The 23,425-nt window shown below is 38.2% G+C and overlaps 1 protein-coding gene across 3 annotated transcripts in view; it reads right to left on the reverse strand.

Moving 5' to 3' along the window:
- Positions 1–8,460: 8,460 nt before the first annotated feature.
- The window catches only part of TRAK2 (trafficking kinesin protein 2), a 75,119-nt gene continuing 60,154 nt past the window's right edge, over positions 8,461–23,425 (reverse strand). For all 3 annotated transcript variants that reach the window (XM_034954803.2, XM_003820747.4, XM_034954802.3), the window contains 6 exons: positions 21,061–21,140; positions 20,559–20,762; positions 18,967–19,265; positions 17,478–17,744; positions 15,366–15,471; positions 8,461–12,477 (listed from right to left, as the gene is read on the reverse strand). In XM_034954803.2, the coding sequence (XP_034810694.1) occupies positions 11,802–12,477; positions 15,366–15,471; positions 17,478–17,744; positions 18,967–19,265; positions 20,559–20,762; positions 21,061–21,140 (1,632 nt within the window). In that variant the 3' untranslated portion in view covers positions 8,461–11,801. The remainder of the gene's footprint in view (positions 12,478–15,365; positions 15,472–17,477; positions 17,745–18,966; positions 19,266–20,558; positions 20,763–21,060; positions 21,141–23,425) is intronic.

Consider the following 23,425-nt stretch of genomic DNA (forward strand, 5'->3'; position numbering starts at 1 on the left):
CCATTTGATCTCTGACAAAGTCAACAAAAATAAGCAGTGGGAAAAGGACTCCCTATTCAATAAATGGTGTTGGGACAGCTGGCCAGCCATATGCAGAAGAATGAAACTGGACACTTACCTTTCACCATATATAAAAATCAAAGATGGATTAATGATTTAAATATAAGACCTCAAACTGTAAGAATCCTAGAAGAAACCTAGGAAACATTATTTTGGACATGGGCCTTGGGAAAGAATTTATGACTAAGCCCTCGATAGTAAACAGACAACCTATATAATGTGAGAAAATTATTTGCAAACTATGCATCTGACAAAGGTCTAATATCCAGGATCTGTAAGGAACTTAAACAACTGAATGGGCAAAAACTTAATAAACCCATTTAAAAATGGTCAAAACACATGAACAAACACTTCTCAAAAGAAAACATACAAGTGGACAACAAACATGAAAAAATGCTCAACATCACTAATCATAAGAGAAATGCAAATCAAAACCACTGTGAATATAACATCTCACACCAGTCAGAATGGCTATCATCAAAAAGTCAAAAAGTAAGATATGTGGAAGCCCTGGGCAAGATGGCTGAATAGGAACAGCTCCGGTCTACAGCTCCCAGTGAGATCAATGCAGAAGGTGGGTGATTTCTGCATTTCCAACTGAGGTACCTGGTTCATCTCATTGGGACTGGTTGAACAGTGGGCGCAGGCCAACGAGGGTGAGCTGAAGCAGGGTAGGGCGTTGCCTCACCCGGGAAGCCCAAGGGGTTGGGAACTCCCTCTCCTAGCCAAGGGAAGCCATTAGGGACTGTACTGTGCACTCCAGCCCAGATACCGTGCTTTTCCCACACTCTTCACAACCCACAGATCAGGAGATTCCCTCTGTGCCTATGCCACCAGGGCCCTGGGTTTCCAGCACAAAACTGGGTGGTCATTTGGGCAGACATCAAGCTAGCTGCAGGAGTTTTTTTTTTTTCTTCAATACCCCAGTGGCACCTGGAACACCAGTGAGACAGAACAACTCACTCCTCTGGAAAGCGGGCTGAAGCCAGGGAGCCAAGTGGTCTGGCTTGGCGGGTCCCACCCCCAAAGAGCCCTGCAAGCTGAGATCTACAGGCTTGAAATTCTTGCTGCCAGCACAGCAGTCTGAGATCGACCTGGGATGGTCGAGCTTGGTGCGGGGGAGAGGTATCCGCCATTGCTGAGGCTTTGGTAGGCGGTTTTACCCTCACAGTGTAAACAAAGCTGCTGGGAAGTTTGAACTGGGTGGAGCCCACCACAGCTCAGCAAGGCCGCTGCAGCCAGACCGCCTCTCTAGAATCCCTCCTTTCTGGGCAGCGCATCTCTGAAAAAAAGGCAGCAGCCCGTCAGGGACTTGCAGATAAAATCCCCACCTTCCTGGGACAGAGCACCTGGGGGAAGGGTCGGTTAGGGGCGCAGCTTCAGCAGACATAAATGTCCCTGCCTGGCAGCTCTGAAGAGAGCAGCGGATCTTCCAGTACAGCGTTCCAACTCTGATAAGGGACAGACTGCCTCCTCAAGTGGGTCCCTGACCCCCGTGTATCCTGACTGGGAGACACCTCCCAGTAGGGGCCGACCATGCATCTATCACCTCACACAGGAGAACTCTGGCTGGCACCTGGCAGGTGCCCCTTTTGGACAAAGCTTCCAGAGGAAGGAACAGGCAGCAATCTTTGCTGTTCTGCAGCCTCTGCTGGTGATACCCAGGCAAACAGGGTCTGGAGTGGACCTCCAACAAACTCCAGTAGACCTGAAGCAGAGGGGTCTGACTGACTGTTATAAGGAAAACTAACAAACAGAAAGGAATAGTATCAACATCAACAAAAAGGATGTCCACTCGGAGACGTCCTCCGAAGGTCACTGACTTCAAAGATCAAAGGTAGATAAATCCACGAAGATGGGGAGAAACCAGTGCAAAAAGGCTGAAAACTCCAAAAACCAGAATGCCTATTCTCCTACAAAGGATCACAACTTCTTGCTAGCAAGGGAAAAAAACTGGACGGAGAGTGAGTTTGATGAATTGACAGAAGTAGGCTTCAGAAGGTGGGTAATAACAAACTCCTCCGAGCTAAAGAAGCATGTTCTAACCCAATGCAAGGAAGCTAAGAACCTTGAAAAAAGGTTAGATGAATTGCTAATTAGAATAACCAGTTCAGAGAAGAACATAAATGACCTGATGGAGGTGAAAAACACAGCACAAGAACTTCAAGAAGCATACACAGGTATCAATAGCTGAATCAATCAAGCAGAAGAAAGGATATCAGAGATTGAAGATCAACTCAATGAAATAAAGTGAGAAGACAAGATTACAGAAAAAGAGGGAAAAGAAACGAACAAAGCCTCCGAGAAATATGGGACTATGTGAAAAGACCAAATCTACATTTGATTGGGTACCTGAAAGTGACAGGGAGAATGGAACCAAGTTGGAAACACTCTTCAGCATATTATCCAGGAGAACTTCCCCAACCTAGCAAGGCAGGCCAACATTCAAATTCAGGAAATACAGAGAACACCACAAAGATACTCCTCGAGAAGAGCAACCCCAAGACACATAATCGTCAGATTCACCAAGGTTGAAATGAAGGAAAAAATGTTAACGGCAGCCAGAGAGAAAGTTTGGGTTACCCACAAAGGGAAGCTCATCAGACTAACAGTGGATCTCTCAGCAGAAACCCTACAAGACAGAAGAGAGGGGGGGCCAATATTCAACATTCTTAAAGAAAAGAATTTTCAACCCAGAAATTCATATTCAGCCAAACTAAGCTTCATTAGCGAAGGAGAAATAAAATCCTTTACAGACAAGCAAATGCTGAGAGATTTTGTCACCACCAAGCCTGCCTTACAAGAACTCCTGAAGGAAATACTAAACATGGAAAGGAAAAACCACTACCAGCCTCTGCAAAAACATACCAAACTGTAAAGGCCATCGTCACTATGAAGAAATTGCATCAACTAATAGGCAAAATAACCAGCTAGCACCATAATAGCAGGATCAAATTGACACATAACAATATTAACTTTAAATGTAAATGGGCTGAATGCCCCAATTAAAAGACACAGACTGGCAAATTGCATAAAGAGTCAAGACCCATTGGTGTGCTGTATTCAGGAGACCCAGCTCACATGCAAAGACACACATAGGCTCAAAATAAAGGGACAGAGGAATATTTACCAAGCAAACGGAAAGCAAAAAAAAAAAAAAAAAGCAGGGGTTGCAATCCTAGTCTTTGATAAAACAGACTTTAAATCAACAAAGATCAAAAGAGACAAAGAAGGGAATTACATAATGGTAAAAGGATCAATGCAACAAGAAGAGCTAACTATCCTAAATATATATGCACCCAATACAGGAGCAGCCAAATTCATAAAGCAAGTCTTAGAGACCTACAAAAAGACTTAGAGACTCCCACAGAATAATAGTGGGAGACTTTAACACCCCACTGTCAATATTAGACAGATCAATGAAACAGAAAATTAACAAGGATATCCAGGACTTGAACTCAGCTCTGCAACAAGCAGACCTAATAGACATCTACAGAACTTTCCACCCCAAATCAACAGAATATATATTCTTCTCAGCACCACATCGCACTTATTCTAAAATTGACCACATAATTGGAAGTAAAACAGTCCTCAGCAAATGCAAAAGAAAGGAAACTATAACAGTGTCCCAGACCACAGTGCAATCAAATTAGAACTCAGGAATAAGAAACTCACTAAAAACGGCACAACTACATGGAAACTGAACAACTTGCTCCTGAATGACTACTGGGTAAATAACAAAATTAAGACAGAAATAAAGATGTTCTTTGAAACCAGTGACACAAAGACACAGCATACCACAATCTCTGGGACACATTTAAAGTAGCGTGTAGAGGGAAATTTATAGCACTAAATGCCCACAAGAGAAAGTAGGAAAGATCTAAAATCAAGACCCTAAATCACAATTAAAGGAACTAGAGAAGCAAGAGCAAACACATTCAAAAGCTAGCAGAAGACAAGAAATTACTAAGATCAGAGCAGAACTGAAGGAGACAGAGACACAAAAAACCCTTCAAAAAATCAATGAATCCAGGAGCTGGTTTTTTGAAAAGATCAACAAAATTAATAGACCGCTAGCAAGACTAATAAAGAAGAAAAGAGAGAAGAATCAAATAGATGTAATAAAAAATGATAAAGGGGATATCACCACTGATCCCACAGAAATACAAACTACCATCAGAGAATACTATAAACACCTCTATGAAAATAAATTAGAAAATCTAGAAGAAATGGACAAATTCCTGGACACATACACCCTCCCAAGACTAAACCAGGAAGAAGTCAAATCCCTGAATAGACTGATAAGAGGTTCTGAAATTGAGGCAGCAATTAATAGCCTACCAACCAAAAAAACACCCAGGACCAGATGGATTCACAGCCAAAATCTACCAGAGGTACAAAGAGGAGCTGGTACCATTCCTTCTGAAACTATTCCAAACAATAGAGGGAATCCTCCCTAACTCATTTTATGAGGCCAGCATCATCCTGATACCAAAACCTGGCTAAGACACAACAAAAAAAGAAAATTTCAGGCCAATATCCCTGATGAACATTGACGCTAAAATTCTCAATAAAATACTGGCAAACAGAATCCAGCACCACATCAAAAAGCTTATCCTCCATGATCAAGCGGCTTCATCCCTGGGATGCAAGGCTGGTTCAACATTCATAAATCAATAAACGTAATCCATCACATAAACAGAACCAATGACAAAAACCACATGATTATCTCAATGGATGCAGAAAAGGCCATCAACAAAATTCAACAGCCCTTCATGTTAAAAACTCTCAATAAACTAGGTATTGATAGAACATTTCTCAAAATAATAAGAGCTATTTATGACAAACCCACAGCCAATATCACACTGAATGGGCAAAAACTAGAAGCATTCCCTTTGAAAACTGGCACAAGACAAGGATGCCCTTTCCCACCACTCCTATTCAACATAGTATTTGAAGTTCTGGCCAGAGCAATCAGGCAAGAGAAAGAAATAAAGGGTATTCAATTAGGAAAAGAGGAAGTCAAACTGTCTTTGTTCGCAAGTGACATGATTGTATATTTAGAAAACCCCATCGTCTCAGCCCCAAATCTCCTTTAAGCTGATAAGCAACTTCAGCAAAGTCTCAGGATACAAAATTAATGTGCAAAAATACAAGCATTCCTATACACCAATAACAGACAAACAGAGAGCCAAATCATGAGTGAACTCCCATTCACAATTGCTACAAAGAGAATAAAATACCTAGGAATCCAACTTACAAGGGATGTGAGGACCTCTTCAGGGAGAACTGCAAACCACTGCTCAAGGAAATGAGAGGACACAAACAAGTGGAAAAACATTCCATGCTCATGGATAGGAAGAATCAATACCGTGAAAATGGCCATACTGCCCAGAGTAATTTATAGATTTGATGCTATCCCCATCAAGCTACCATTGACTTTCTTCACAGAATTGGAAAAAACTACTTTAAATTTCATAAGGAACCAAAAAAGAGCCTGCATAGCCAAGACAATCCTAAGCAAAAAGAACAAAGCTGGAGGCATCACGCTACCTGACTTCAAACTATACTACAAGACTACAGTAACCAAAACAGCATGGTACTGGTACCAAAACAAATATATAGACCAAGGGAACAGAACAGAGCCCTCAGAAATAACACCACACATCTACAGCCATCTGATCTTTGACAAACCTGACAAAAACAAGCAATGGGGAAAGGATTCCCTATTTAATAAAATGGTGCTGGGAAAACTGGCTAGCCATATGCAGAAAGCTGAAACTGTATCCCTTCCTTACACCTCATACAAAAATTAACTCAAGATGGATTAAAGACTTAAACATAAGCCCTAAAACCATAAAAACCCTACAAGAAAACCTAGGCAATACCATTTAGAACATAGGCATGGGCAAAGACTTCATGACTAAAACACCAAAAGCAATGGCAGCAAAAGTCAAAATAGACAAATGGGATCTAATTAAACTAAAGAGCTTCTGCACAGCCAAAGAAACTACCATCAGAGAGAACAGGCAACCTAGAGAATGAGAGAAAATTTTTGCAATCTATCCATCTGACAAAGGGCTAATATCCAGACTCTACAAAGAACTTAAAAAAATTTACAACAAAAAAACAACCCCATCAAAAAGTGGGCAAAGGATATGAACAGACACTTCTCAAAAGAAGGCATTTATGCAGCCAACAAACATATGAAAAAAAACCTCATCACTGGTCATTAGAGAAAATGGAAATCAAAACCACAATGAGATACCATCTCACTCCAGTTAGAATGGCAATGATTAAAAAGTCAGGAAACAACAGATGCTGGAGAGAATGTGGAGAAATAGAAATGCTTTTACACTGTTGGTGGGAGTATAAATTAGTTCAACCACTGTGGAAGACAGTGTGGCAATTCCTCAAGAATCTAGAACTAGAAATATCATTTGACCCAGCAATCCCATTATTGGATATATACCCAAAGGATTATAAATCATTCTACTATAAAGACACATGCACACATGTGTTTATTGCAGCACTGTTCACAATAGCAAAGACTTGGAACCAACCCAAATGCCCATCAATGATAGACTGGATAAAGAAAATGTGGCACATATACACCATGGAATACTATGCAGCCATAAAAAGGATGAGTTCGTTTCCTTTGCAGGGACATGGATGCAGCTAGAAACCATCATTCTCAGCAAACTAACACAAGAACAGAAAACCAAACACTGCATGTTTTCACTTATAAGTGGAGTTGATCAATGAGAATGCATGGACACAGCGAGGGGACCATCACACACCACGGCCTGTTGGGGGGTGGGGGGTGCCTAGGGGAGGGATAGCATTAGGAGAAATACCTAACGTAGATGACGGGTTGATGGGTGCAGCAAACCACCATGGCATGTGTATACCTATGCAACAAACCTGCATGTTTTGCCATGTACCGCAGAACTTAAAGTATAATAATAGTCATAATAATATGTGCCAGATGCAGTGGCTCATGTCTGTAATCCCAGCACTTTCAGAGGCCAAGGCGGGAGAATCGCTTGAGTTCAGGAATTTGAGACCAGCCTGGGCAGCATGGTGAGTCCCTATCTCTGCAAAAAATACAAAAATTAACTGGACGTTGTGGAACATGCCTGCACTTCCAGCTACTTGGGAAGTTGAGGTGGGAGGATCGATTGAGCACAGGAGGTTGAGGTTGCAGTGAGCCATGATTGCACGACTGCACTCAAGCCTGGGTGACAGAGCAAGACTCTGTCTCATAATGAACAAATAAACAAAAAAACAGATACTAGCGAGGCTGTGGAGAAAAGGGAATGCTCGTACACCGTTGGTGGGAATGTAAATTAGCTCAGCCACTTTGGAAGGCAGTTTGGAGATTTCTCAAAGAAATTAAATCAGAACTACCATTCAACCCAGTAATTCCACTATTGGGTATACATCCAAAAGAAAATAAATCATTCTACAAAAAGATACATGCATTCATGTTCATCGCAGCATTATTCACAATAGCAAAGACATGGAACCAACCTAAGTGTCCATCAGTGGTGGACTGGATAAGGAAAATGTTGTATATATACACCATGGAATAGTATGCAGCCATAAAAAACCGTGAAATCATGTCCTTCATGGCAACATGCGTGTAGCTAGAGGCCATTATCCTAAGCAAATTAACACAGAAACAGAAAACCAAATACTGCATGTTCTCACTTACAAGTGGGAGGTAAACACTGGCTACTCAAGGACATAAAGATGGCAACAATAGAAACTGGGGGCTATTATAGCAGGGATGGAGGGGGGAAAGGGTTGAAAAACTATGTATTGGATGCTATACTCTGTATCTGGGTAACAGGATCTATCATACTCTAAGCCTCAGCCTCATGGAACATATCCAGGTAACAACCCTGCACATATATCCCAGAATCTAAAATAAAAATGGAAATTATAAAAAAAAAAGAAATTAAATTGTGAAGAAGACAAAGTATCAAAAGACCTTTTCTGTTAGAGTCTAACAATGTTCAAATTTAGCTTCTTGGAAATAACTTTTAAATAGCTAAGAGCGTCAACAGAAAACTGTGGACTACAGGAAAAGAACTGCTTCATATTTCCCGAATCTTCTCAAACTTGGTATCTGCATATCAATGACTTTAGATTTTATTATTATGTTGCTGTTACTTTTGCTAAGGAAGTATTATGGTATACATAGATACTGTCTATGCTATTTTAAAAAATATCTAGGAAAATACATTAAGATCTGTTTATTATTACTATTAGTGGTTTCTTGTGTATGTATTGGTTTGACAAGTAGAGGTTGTTTTCTAACCAAAAACATAACAGAAAAGATTTAGTACAGGATTACCTGTGCAAACAGCTGGGACAAAGACACAGGGAGACAAATGAAAATTCAAGCTACTCATGTTTATTAACTGATCTACATTTGACAAAACAAAGATAGGGACACAAAGAGCTGTTTGACAAAGTCAAATCCCAGGTATCGAACAATAGTATTCCCCTGGCTGCCCTAGAGGGCACTTGTGCCCACTCTGAGGGGGATGTCCTCTGCCATGCGACCGCTCAGTTATCACACTGCACTGCTGTTGGGTTGCATGTGGAGTACAGGTCTGCATGCATCTGACATCAGAGAAGTGGCCCACTAAACACTAAGAGCCCTAGTCCTAGATGTCACAAGTTGATGTTAGTAACCACCAAGTACTAATTCTGTACTAAAATGGTCAGAAAAGATAACAAGCTTTGAGTACTGTGTAAAATTATACCCTTTATAGGGAATAGGCTCTTGTAAGCTGCCTTTTAACTTATTTCCTCCCTTGCCAAAGTCTATTCATTTATGTCAAATCAAGAACATATAGCACAACATTTTCTAAAAAAGCACTTTAACAATGGTCATTAACTTCTCCCTAAGGACTCATGCCTAAGGTTATTTACATAAGATTTGGGATCTTCATAATTTAGGAGAACTTTTAATTCTGAGCTCGGGAAGATATTTCTCCTACTAGGCAATAGGACACTCAGAAATACCTGAGGTATAATCACTGAAAACCTTCTTAAAGGCAAAAAAAAAAAAAAAAAAAAAAAAATTGAGGTTTCCTATACTGGCATGAAAGTACACATACAATTTTTATCATAGAAAAGACTAAAATGTGAATAGTGACAAAACATAACAGATAAATTGGGAGGAATCAGCTATTAGGCTCCAATTCTTCTTACTACATTTTGCAGACAATTCTAGTATTATAGAGATTATCAGGATATACCAAAAATGATTTTAGGTAGAAACTTCAAAAAACAGCAAAACCCAGTTTTAAGACAGGATTCCTTTCTAGAGACATTACACAACAGTATACACTTAAGGTGTTTCTGGTGGAACATCAATATCAATGTACTTACAAAAAATCTAAGCCTGGTTCTTTTTGATCAGATGTGCTTATTTGGCTGCTAATACACCCCCACCACCCTGCCTCCAAAGTGATCATTTAGTCATTAATTATAAAAAAGTATATAAATTATACTCAATACAGAGCACGGCAAGATCTAGTTCAATTTATAGCTTTATGTAATACACATAAATCGGACAACTTAACATTGTACTACTCTCTGGCCCTACAGTTTCCTACTTCCTGATGTCTCCTGGAAACTGTAACTGTCCAGGCAACAGAAACATTAATTACTTTCTTAGGGAACAAATAAAAAATTTTAAGAATTGGCTAAAGTAAGCACCCCAGAGTCACTTTATGAAATACAAATTCAAATGGTATTTTTTAAAAGTGAATTGGAATATGTGGGAAATTTAAACAGCAGGGATTCTTCTATTTAATGCCTGCCCCATTCACGGACACTTATATTCACATATAAACCTGCTGGAATCCTTTCTGAATCTGTACACTCTATTGACCTCAGCACAACTGAGTGAAGGGGAACGAAAGGGAGAGACCATCTTCACCCTTTGTTTTTGTGGAATTTATTTAGAAAAATTTTATTGAGAGATTCTAAAAAGTATAAGAAACTAACACATTTTTACCACTGCATTCATGTTGGCTTTTTTGAGCACATAGCTCTAAGTGGGGGGATGGCGGGGATGCCTCAAAAGGGGAGAGGAAGGACTCTCCTTGGCCTGGGAATAGGTGTGCCTATGGGAACCATAGGAGCAAGAGTCAAGAGTTCTTCAGAAAACTGCCTTTAAGTCAGGACAAAGGAACAAAACATTTGCAAATTAAGCACCAAAAAGATCAAGTAATTTACTTGCCATTTTCATAAACAAAATAATTAGTCCCCTCTCTCATCTTTTCTCTATCATGTCTTTTGTATAAAGACATTTCTTTCTGAACTGCGTGCTGTCTAGACAAAGCCACGTCATCTGATAAGAAGCAGACTTTGCTCAGCAACGCTGAGAAAAAACAGATCTATTTCTTTCCATTTCTTAGCCTGTGTCAACTGCTGAATGCTGAAATCTAACCCCAGAGCCTCACTTTGCCATTTCATACAGTTTGAATAAAAAAAAAGAACCTTAGAGAAAAAGAAAAACTCCCCCATTAAAAAGTTTATTCTCTAATTCTATAAATATCAAGAAGGCAGATGTGTTTTATTTTATTTTACATTAGGAAGAAAAAACCACAATCTCAAAGCAAGCACCTGGGTTTTACTTCAGTTTACAATAATTTAATGTGCCTGAGAATTTTTGTGCAAATACATGTCATCTTTCATTAAAAATATGCATAGCGCACTTTGGAAAAAGTTGGTTTAGTTGTCACCAACTTTTCTTACAAAAAAAGTTTACATATATAAATATACAACATTCCCTAATTCCTATTGATTGCACTTCTGGCTTAACCCCTTCCAGCCTCCAAGGAATTTTTAAAAACATGCAATTATGTTTATATTCCTTGGCTACTGTACTTATTCAGACAAAATACTCTAAAAACAAGTTTTCTTGGTTCCAATTTACTCACATTTTGCTTCTTAAAAGTAAATCCCTCCCACCCTCTACCCAGTTGTTTTTTTTTTTTTGGAGGTTGTATAAAAATACAAATTTAAAAAATGAACTTTTATTAATCATAAATACAAAATAATTGAGTGGTATTTGGGCTCCCAGGGGCTCAAAGGCCTGAAAACAGAAAGGAAAATAGGAGTCTCCACCTGTGATTCAATGAAAAAGATGAAACTCCTAATTTTGCTAATGCTGTGAGCATACCATTTGATGGATACATAATTTAACCAGATATTAACAGGGGAAACATATAAGCCATCTCACTATTGTCTCAGTAATAGACTGAGCTTACCCCACCAACCCTTCAGAACGGCTTTCTATAAGCAATAAAACCGCTCCTTTTCTCTTCCCATCCTTCTAACCTGGGTTCTCTCTGCTTTATGCTTACCAGAAGTAAATGTGCCAGCAAGTTCAGTATCTCTGTATGTTTTAGTATTACTGAATTTATTTGTATTCACTTTTTATGTTCAAGACAAGAAAACTCAACGAAGGAGTATATTAAACCTTTCTTTTCTCCCTCTGAACACTCATGGCCCATTCATTTATACTTTCAATTTGCCCGACTTCCTCCATTAGGGCTCATCCCAATTTTATTTCCATTCCTCCATTCCCCCTTTCACATTCACAACCCTTGTGCAACATTCCTTTTCTCTCAAGTCAGACCAGACCACATGTTTCAGTGCATATCTATCCTTCATGTGCTAACTTGTATAAGAGGTCAGTTAACTGCTGAACCTCAGTCCTCCTTCAGGACACCCATTTTGGGTGAGGATGTGCAAACTGGGGCAGCAAAGCTACCCATTATGACTGGAAGACTCTGATTCCTCCTTAGTCCACCTAATAAACTGCTACCTGAATTTAAATAAACAGCAGAATCTGGTTTTTGAGGACCAATTTCTGCCTCCTGGCATTTTCCATTCTCTTGGGCACCAGGGTTCTTGACCACTCTGGCTATCCCCAGTCTCTTCAGCCTGTCCACTAAGTTCATCTTCAACTGGCCAACATCAGGAGGGTTCCGGGAGGGTCTCAAGCCATACATCTCCTGGAGGAATGTCTCAGCTGGTCGAGAGGCCAAAAAATTTTCAGAGAGATGCACTCGAGGCTCAAAGGGTAAAGGAGAAGGGCAAGGTGAGTGAGATGGTGAATTTGGTGGTGTGGAAGGGATAGCCAGGGATTTAGGGAGAGGCTGGAGGGGGTTCTCTGAAATTGGGCTGTGGTACACTTTGGCAGAGATGCCTCGCTCTTGTAGACGTTTGGCCAAGCTCATGGTGCTACTGAAGGTTGTAGTGGAATCTCGTCGGTTGGTGATGGACTCACCAATGCTGAGTCTATAGGACAAGGCAGGAGAATTCACAGCCGTGTTGGATGAACTGCTACCGCTACTTCCACAGGATAATGAAGGGAACCCAGAGCTTAAAAAAAAAAAAAAGTGGGAGACAATGTTTAAGAATAAAAAGCAAGCTCCAAGCTGGCATTTAAAGAAATTATAGTAGTTATCCTTGGTAAATATAAAGTAACAGGCAACAAACACATCCGTAACTGTATGCTGTGGAACAGATCTGGGGAATGAAAATTTTGATGTGATACTTCAATGATTAATTATTTGTAATTCATAACTTAGTAATTAACTTATTAAAAGATATTTCTTTTCAGTGGGATATGAAAGGTATTGCTGTACTCTTAGATAACTTTACTCTTAAATTTTAACTCTAAAATGTACATCTGTAGAAATACAATTAAATTTTATGATAGAAGGCAAAGAAATTTGAAGATTAAGGAAAGTAATCTTTAGAATGTTTATTCATATATCCATTCCATAAAGTGAGATACATTGAGACAATAATCCATGGGTAAACAGTTTACCAACTTTTAAAAAAATACAATCTTTCACAATTAAACATGAAAACTCTTCTGGGAGAAGTTTCTTTCTTTTTAATCTTTTAATTTTTATTTCATTGAGAAATAATAAACTTCTAATTGTTAAATTTCATTTTCTCAAGAAATGTTAATTTCAAACAATAATGGTATAAAAATATCCATAGGATGAATTTTTCTCAACCTTGACCTGAAACATGTGTTTTTAGGAAATTAAAAATAACTAATAGCTTTGACAACTATTCAGTAATACTTCTTCAGTATTACTTCAGTATTCAGTAATACTACTGAATATACAGAAGTGAAGGTGAGCTTGTGCAGAGGACTGGCCCTGTAAATCTTGCAGTTTGGCTAACTCCGGGTATATAGCCCCAGCTGGGTTATTAGTTGTCTGCCCTAGGACCAGTCACCTCAACCTTCCATGCCTCGGTTTACTCTACACAATACATACTTGCCTTGCCTACTTTTATAATAATCAAATGAGAAAATTCTTATTCTATGCTTAGTCAAAAAGAAAAACTAACAAATCATGTACTTGAGGAAACAGTGATGAAATAGAGATGGTACTTCTTTAGCCAATTTCCCCGCAAAACAAATGTTACCAGTATTTAATAGATCAACTTTCACTTCAACACAAAATACTCAATATATTAAATATCAAGATATCAAAAATTTTAAAGATTATGAACAAAATGTAAGCTTAAAATTAACAAAGTTTCTAAAGCACCAACTTGTATAGGAACAGCAAAATTCAAATGAGTTTGACTCCCTGGTCAAACCAGTCCAACTAAAAGCCTCTGATATGGAACAGTCTATATATTGTATTCCCAGTCTCTAAATCTCCCTATTTCTACTAGACTCTAGAACTGCCTGTCCTTACCCAAACGGTACACTTCATATAATGGCATCAACCTGTATTAAGAGTCTCCTCAAGAACCAATTTTGTAAAACTTGTTATCTTGATGACTATAAGAACAATGTAGAAAAAAATGCAGATTTTTTTTGTTACAGACTTTATTGGGATCTTTAGTGGATATCATCCAAATGCTTCCCTAAATAATCCATTTGTTTCTATTTTATAGACATGGTGGATCATAATCTTATTTCCCTCCACACTGGCAGCTAGAAAGTTAAGACTCAAATACATGGCTAACCTTAGCAAGCTAACATGGCTAACATAAGACTTTATGGTACAATTTGCACACTAGCTTTATTTTTTTACCCATTTTATATCCTTACTCTTGATTCCCCTTTGCAACATCTTTCTTTTCTACTTCTAGTTAACATTATTATTTAATGCACTTAAAGTAATTATAGTAGTTATCTTTGGTAAATATAAAGGAACAGGCAACAAACACATCAGTAACTGTACACTGTTACATGTTCTACGTATCTTTAAAAGCTACCTTAGATCCTTTTGGGAATTGTTAGGATGGAAATGGCATCAATATGGCTTAATAAGGGACTATAAATTAGAATATTCAAGTTCTAGCCTATGTAGTAAATAATTTGGCCTTGCCCAGAGAGGTCTGGCCTTTGCCCTCTGCTACTTGGAGGCAATCTATGTCACAACTAATAGGAGTGTCTTTGGCTAGAGTGGAGGCTGATCACACTAAATCTTAGGGTGAGCCAGGCCACACCCAGTAGTCTTAGGGTGAGGAATGGCCATGCCAAAAAGACCAACCACGTGATTTAGGGTAGGGCCTTTGAGTCATGCAGTATCAGTTGGCCAGAAGACTGAGTTCAACTCTGTTGAACTGAGTTCAATCAATCATACCTACACAATGAAGCCTCAATACAGACTGTAAACACTAATACTTGGGTGAACTTCCCTGGTTGGTAATATTCTGTGTGTACTGCCACATATCAATACCAGGAGAGTAATGAATCCTAAGGACACGTGTAGAATTCTCCAAGACTCTGCCCTATGCCTTTCTTCCTTTGGATAATTTTAACCTGTATTCTTTCCTTGTAATACAGTAGCCACAAGTATAACAACTTGCTGTGAGTTCTGTGAGATCTTCTAGCAAATTACTGAACCTGAAAGTGGTTTTGGGAACCCTCTGCACTTGCAGGTGTCAGAAGTGAAGGTGAGCTTGTGCAGAGGACTGGCCCTATAAATCTTGCAGTTTGGCTAACTCTGGGTATATTGCCCCAGCTGCGTTATTTATTAGTTGTCTGCCCTAGGACCAGTCACCTCAACCTTCCATGCCTCAGTTTACTTTACACAATACATACTCACTTGCCCTGCCTACTTTTATAATAATCAAATGAGAAAATGCAATGTGAAAATATTCTAAAGACACATTATCACAGAACATTAATTAACATTCTGGAAATTAAAATGAAGGTAATTTTAAAAAGAAATTCATGAAAATATAGCTGAGGAAAGAAGTGAGGCCCCAGATTTCCCAAGCACTCTTACCTGGGGGTAACCTGAGTGATGTCAGAGGGATGTAATATTCTACAGGTGGTGAAAGTGAATGTTGAGTTTGTGCATGACAGGCACTTTCCTGGGTTGGCGGTTGCAACTGAAATAGATTTTTAGGGAGCAAATACAAGATTGAAAGACTAGATTAATAATGTAAAAAGCTCATCATTATTTATTAATAATATAGCATTTATCAAGTACCTTTTGTATTAAAAATCCCCAAATCTGGAAATGAAATAAATATACGTAAAGATTGTACTAGTATCAACTGGTTAGTATATAGGTGAATCCAATACTTTAAAACTGTAAAGCAAAAGGCATAAATAAAGATTAGAAATGAGAAAAGAAAACTGAAAAAATACATTAAAAAAATCAAGATCTAGTATCCAAATGATTCAGCCAAATTTATCTACTCTAGTGGTTCTCAAAGTGTGGTCTGCAGACTCTGTGGGAGTCTACATGTCAAAGCTACTTTCATAGTAATGGTAAGACAGAGGCCTTTTCTTTTTGACTGGGTTGACATTTGCACTGCTGGTGCAAAAGCAATGGAAGGCAAAATTGATGGCTCCTCAGCACAAACAAGGCAATATCACCAAGTTGTACTAGTCTTCTTTATTGTTATGCACTTGGTATTTTTTAAAAAGCTATATTCACTTAAGAATGTCCGTGAAGTAGCAGTAAAAATTATCTATTAAATTTTGGATCTTGGCCCTTGAGTCTTTTTCCTGTTCTGTGTGATGAAAAATGTGAAGGATGTATTAAGCACTCTTGCTGCACACTGAGATACAGTGGTTATCTAGAGGAAAACACTTGTGCAACTGATTTGAAATTTTCTCATGGAATACCATTTTTACTTGAAAGAACTAACGGACAAACTATAGTAATTCAGACTTGGGTGAAAGACAGACATGTTAAAAATGAATGAAGTGAGCCTGTCCTTCAAGAAAAACAGCTAACAAAATGTGAGCTTTCAAGAAAAAGTTAGTTTTGGAAAACTCGTATCCACCACTGAAAGCATGAACATCCTTGAAGACTTTTCTGATGAGTAGGTGGTGATATTAATATGATTTTAATATTTTTACGTAATAAAATATGCCAATATTTGGAAAATCTGCATAACTCCATGAACCAATCAACATTTTCTAAATGACCAACGCATGATCTTAAAAATCAAGCATGGCTCAAAGATATATTCAAAATGTAGGATATGACCAATGCATTTAATTTAATTTTTTTTTTTTTTTTAGTAAAGACAGGGTTTCACCATGTTGGCCAGGCTGGTCTCAAACTCCTGACCTCAGGTGACTGCCCACCTCGATCTCCCAAAGTGCTGGGATTACAGGTGTGAGCTACCACACCCAGCCTGACCAATGCATTTTAATGTTAACAAAGTAATGAAAAGTTCATTGTTAGGGTTTCAGATCTCACATTGCTACAAACATTCAAGAAACTACTACTTACCTGGTTTTAGTGTAATATCAAAAAATAGCTACACATATCTGAAAAGACTATTAAAACACTCTTTCCAACTGCATGTTTGTGCCTGGCTGCATTTCCTTCATATTGTTCAACTGAAACAACATATTGCAATAGACTGAAGGCAGATGCTGATAATGAGAATAAAGCTATTTTGTATTAAGTCAAAAATTAGAGACTTGCACAACTGTTTTTCTCACTATGTAAAAAAATTAGTTATTTTTCATTAAACATATTTGTGTAACACAATTATTTTAAATGAGTTAATACATATTTTTATGGTTTCTCAGTTTTGATTTATGATATATTAAATGTCAATAGATATAACCTGCACAGATAGGCTCTCTGGAATTCTCAATGATTTTTTAGAGTATAAAGAGTTTCTGAGCCCAAAAGGTTTGTGAACCACTGACTTGAATTCATCCAGCTCTCTACCCAATCTACTAACGCAGGCTGGCTAAGATAAAGTGGAGAGAATTAGGAATGCCACTAATGCTATAGATTTTCATTATCTGATATCCAAGATTAAGTACCCTCCAGTGAGCAGAGGTAGCCAGCTGACTGTCTAGTAAGTCAGAATGCAAAGTACTTCTGGTTATTATACCATATTCAACCAGACACTCTTCTCACCTGTAACTGGTCCACCTGCTGAAGTAATGGGTGGCAGGAAGATCCCCGTTACTGGCTTGGATGTTGAAAGTTTCTCTTCCACTTCAAGAGGTTGCTGAACCTGAAAAGTAATACCCTCCTCTTCATCCTCTTCTAAATCTGAGATGTGATAAATAGCATCCCTGGGCAACTGGGTAAAGCCTTTAGTAATGACACCTGGTCGTGGATCAAGGATGGTTCCCAAGTTTGGTTGAGCAAGCTGCTGCCAGTGATACAGAGTTTGTGATCCTGAATATGCAAAACAAAGGAGGGGGAAAAGGCATGTTTTACATTTCCCACAAATCTTAAAACACAAGCTAAAATTATATGTGTAATAACAATAACGACAGCAATAAAACTATTTATTTGGTGTTAATAATTTGGTAAAAGCTGCAAATTAAAGTTTTCAGTGGAAGATGACAAGATGTCGAAGGTATGAGTCATAATCTGTTTTAATAGTTAACTTTGAGGACACCTAAAGGGGTGAAAAAAGCCCCAAGGAGACACCCTTAATAGGAAAGGAGCTTAGCTGCTGAAGCAGTGATGGAAGATATGTGCCTAAGAGGTGGGCTGTATTTTCCCAGGTGACAAAAAAGTCAATACTTCTCTGGCCTGGAACTATGCCTATGAAGGTGAAAGTCAAAAGCCAGGCTCCCAGGGAGAATAGGAAAATGAAGAAGATAATGAAAAGGAGGATATGTTCTACTGGTTCCAGGCTACAGAACCCTGGTGAATGATCATCCCAAGTAATTGCACCAGATGCAATGTCTAATTATGTCACTGTAGTCATTTCATCCTAAAAATGGCAACTCCAACAAATATCTGCACTGATCATTAATGAATACAACTAAGTTATAAAATCTTTGAGTTTGAGGGGTCTTTATAAGTTACATACTCAAAATTTCATTTAATGCAGAACTCTTTTAGGATAATATCAGAGAATCATTCAATGATTGTCATTGTTCCAGAAAATGAAGGAATTTATTTTGAATTCAAGCTCTTTCTTAGGAGAGTATAGAAACTGAACTGAAAAAAGGAAAAATACAGGTACACACACACCTCTAAGTCAATTATACTTTTGGGTAAAAAACTCTTTTGAAAAGGAAGGTGGAGATGAATTATTATCTCTAGATCATTATCATTTATCATATCTTATTCATCTAACCATGGAAACTGCTGTCAATGATATTCCTTAGCAAAGGACAGAAAAAGATTACTCCTCTTCCCTGCTCACGTTTATATTAAAAAACATCAGAAGGGAACTGCTGGCTGATGATTCAGAGAATGCAACTCTCTTCATTCATTAATTTTCCACAAAGTACTACAGTCTTGCCACCCAAACAGCAAGATTAAGGGATAAAAAGATCATCTGTACATAATGTTCCTATAATTAAGACACAAATCTCAATTCCAGGGAAAGGAACTTCCAGTAAGTCACATGGCTTAGTAAGGGCCCTTACTGATTTATTACCTTCAAGGGGCTTGACAATTTGTAATTTTTCTGGCATAAAACCTCGAAGGCAACTGGCACTGCTGAGGTCTGTGATCTCTGACTGGGTGGTGCAGAGAGAGGCAAGGCTCTCTGTCGGGGTGACACAGCCACTAACTCCTTCCTTCTGGTCTGCCAGAACCTGGATCTTCCGCTGCCATTCTTCTGCAAAGAACTGCTTCTCACTTAAATAGTTTTGTCGACGCAAGCTAAGGCGATGCAGTGCTGTAGCCAAATCACTATCTCCTGAGGGTCCTGGTTGGCCCATCTTCTGGGAGCTCCTATAGGAAAATCGCGTTCACTGATTAGATCTTGAGGATCATCAGCATGACCCAGACCTCTCCTTTCTATAATGGTAAGCATTCAAGAGACTGATATTAAAAACATGGTATTTTCCTAGATACCTGGAATATAGAAGTAATAACAACAAACCAAAATCACCAACAACACTATATATCATTTTTACAGATCATTGCAAATGACTTGAAAGGCAAGATAATACTTTATTGATATTCTGTGTTTTCTGAATTTTCTATTTCATTTAATTTATGAAACTACACATTCAACCATAAATTCATATTAGGTGGTCACAAAAGTAAATATTATATTTTGCTGAATCTGTATCATAGATTGCAAGAGGTACCATTATTTTATGTATCATAAAGAAGGAAAAAAACGCTACTGATTAAACTAAGGCATACTATCAGTTACAAAACATAATACTTTAAAAAATATTAAAATATGAAAAAAATTTGCTTTGGGTCACAGAATCACCCATCAACACTGCAGAACATTTAAAAGAAAACAACAAAATTTGTATATAATACTGCATTTTTATAGTTCTCTGATGCCCATTTTTTGACTTCAACACTTTTGAAACTGGAAGCTATCTTATAATTGATATCAAATGGAAGAGCAGCAAGCTGAGTTGTGGGTACTCTGGGATACTGGGGTATAAATCCACATAAATGTGTTTCAGATCTTCTCCTAAGATAATTGTGTAACAGTGAGGCAGTAAGACACAAAGCTACTGTGGGTGCAGAACACTGCCCAGGACAGACCAGGCAATGCAACTGAAACCTAGTGTGATTAATTTTTATGTTAGGAAACATTTCCCTTTGGTGCCAAACATCTATCTTGCAAAGCTTTCAGCTCACTTTTCAGTAAAGTTGTTTACCTTCTAGTTATATAGAATTCAACGTACTGAATTAATAAAAGGAATGAAAAAAAATCCAAGTTTAAATAAACAGAAAATCGACAGCACCTCGATGGTCCTCAAGATGTATTCAAACTTACATTTATCCTAAAAATCACCAAAGCAGTTGAGATTATGAGCACGGATTATGAGAAGGTGTCATCCGATGTATTCATGCTAGTGACCAAACAGATTCAAAAAAATTTGACTTTGGCATGATCTGTCTCATGAATAATGATACAAGGCATCATAAGTGAAGGAAAACTGACAGTTCCAGAACCTTCTTGGGACAGTAGAGTAATGCTGGAATGTGCATATGTGAATCTGGTGCGGCAATGTGAAAAGAAATGCAGAATCACTGTTATCATCGGATTCCTACCCTGCAACCTCCTCTGAGCTGCTCCCCTGGTTCAGGAGTGATTTGTCCTCTGTTTGCTGAAGACCAGACTCAAAAGGTTTTGCTGTCATGATGACACTTGAACGGTTGGAGCCTGGAATGGGTAACAGAGCTGGGAATGAGATAGAGCGGCCCCGTGTGTCATTGGCAATCCTGACGGTATCAAATACCCGCTTCTGTTGGGCTCTGTCAAAAAAGGAAGTGTTCGTTATTATCACTGCTAGCCACTAAAGCATCTACAGAAGAGACATGTATGTGCAGTCCATCAGAAATAAAGCCACCCTGAGGAGCTGTTTAGGAGAAATCATCAGAAAATAAGCTTTCAAACAAGAGAACTCTCTCACAAAAAAAGGACACTGTGAGGAAAACACTGAATAGTAAGCAAATTACTACTGAATCTCATAATACTTGCCACTTCGGATTGTGGCTTCTTTTTAATTTCTATTGCAATGATTGAGTAACAGCACATGTGACCTGTACTTACTTTTGTTTAAAGAGAGAAGATTCCTCATCCAAACTCAGCTTTTTACGCATAGTCCCCTCAATCTCAGCTGCCAAAGATTCCTAAGAAAAAGAGTTTGAGATTTCTAAAGTGATTGTTGCCCTTAAATTAACAGAGTCTCTACAACCCTATACTTTTGGTTTTATAATAAAATACAAGGAAATAGTCAAGGCTAACATTCAGGGGAAAAAAAGACATTCTGGAAATATAACTTTTAAATAAGAACCAACTACCTTTTCATAATCTTTTCAAATAGGAAAGTAGTGGAAAAAGCTGATATGATAAATAGAAAATATATGTGCAGGCACACAAAAACAAAAGGTCTGAAAGGCCATAAACCCAGTGTTGACAGTGATGCTGTGGAGGGTGAGATTTAATGGCATTTAACAATTTTTTTTTTTTTGCTTTTCTGTAATTTCTAGCTTTTCTATAATAATCATGTATAGCTGGCCGGGTGCGGTGGCTCACATCTGTAATCCCAGCACTTTGGGAGGCCGAGGTGGGTGGATCACGAGGTCAGGAGATTGAGACCATCCTGGCTAACATGGTGAAACCCTGTCTCTACTAAAAATACAAAAAAATACAAAAAAAAAAAAAAAAAAAATTAGCCGGGTGTGCTGGCGGGCGCCTGTAGTCCCAGCTACTCGGGAGGCTGAGGCAGGAGAATGGCGTGAACCCGGGAGGCGGAGCTTTCAGTGAGCTGAGATCGCACCACTGCACTCCAGTCTGGGTGACAGAGCGAGACTCCATCTCAAAAAAAAAAAAAAAAAAAAAAAAAAAGTAAAAACAAAAATACCAACAAAAAACAATGTATAGCTTTTATAATATTAAAAAATCACTTAAAAAAAAGAACAAGCAAGCTTCCTCTTCCCCCCAGTCAGGAATGAGGACTAAATCTAGTGTTGACAGTGATTCTGTGGAGGGTGGGATTTAATGGTATTTAACAATTGCTTTTTGCTTTTCTGTAATTTCCAACTTTTCTGTAATAAACATGCATAGCTTTTATAATATTAAAAATCATTAAAAAAAAAGCAAGCTTCCTCTTCCTCTGGTCAGGGATGAGGACTCAACTAATATGGGTGACATGCTCAGTGGGACTGAGCTGAGGATGACCGGAATTGGAGGCAATGGTGTGAACTCATGATTTTATATATATATATATATATATATATGAAAACATATATATACACATATATAGTATAGGTATAGGTATGAAATACATATATTTCCTAGTCCTACCTGCTGAGAGGGCCTAGAAGCCACAGTACTCTAGTAGCAATCAATGGGCACACCTAACACCCAGATCTTGGATTCGAAATACAATTCTTCAATAAAAGTAACCAGAGCTCTTTGGAGAAATGGCTGATTCCAGGGCTGAGACAAAAAGTACAAGATCAGCTTAAAGGAGATCCTACTGATCATATCTAGGACAATCTGAATATCCTACATACAGATTGAATATACAACAATGGCTTGTAATCTATTGAATAAAATAGAAATCCATGAGTCCATGACATACCTAAGTGAACAAATGAACAGATAAATGGGACAGGAATGCACTAACTTACAAAAGAAAAATGCCAATTAATAAATGTTGGAAAATGATGAAATTTGAAAATCACCATTTGGCAGTCATCACTGTAATAACTCTGCCAGATAAGAACCATCAATGGGTGCTAAAACTAGTGGGTAATAGTTTGATAAGGAACAGGATACTTAGTCTCAAAGTATCTCTCATAAAATGTTTACTTTGATCACTTGGTTGGGGTAGTATCTGCCGATTTTCATCACTACACGGTGAATTAGTAGTGTTAATTTAATTAACTGTTAATTACCGTTAACTTTACAGTGGAAAAAACCAGCAGATTACCTTAACCAAGAGCTCAAAGTTAATTAATACCACCTGCAATGGGCTAAATAGGCATTATGCACCTCTTGAAACCATGCTCTGAGAATATGGCATGATTTCTGCCAAGAATGCATTACTGGAATCTAATCATGGGGATGCATCAGACAATCCTAAACTGAGGACATCCTACAAAAGTCATGAAAGAGAAATAAAGACAGAAGAACTGTCCCAGATGGAAACAACAAAATTCAATGTATCCTTTGAAGGACATTAGTGAGACAACTGGAAAAATTTGAATGGGCTCTGTGGATTAGATGATAATACTGCATAAACATCAACTTCCTGATGCTGATGGTTGTAGTGTGTTTATGTAGGACAGTGTCCTTAAGAGTGTCCAAATGTCCTTGTTTTTAGTAAATACACACTTAAGTACTATGGGGTAATAAGGTATATATCAGCAACTTACTGTTAAAATAGCCCAGGGGGAAAGAAAGAGAA

The sequence above is a fragment of the Pan paniscus genome, chromosome 13 (assembly GCF_029289425.2).
Source record: "Pan paniscus chromosome 13, NHGRI_mPanPan1-v2.0_pri, whole genome shotgun sequence".
Classification (NCBI taxonomy): Eukaryota; Metazoa; Chordata; class Mammalia; order Primates; family Hominidae; genus Pan; species Pan paniscus.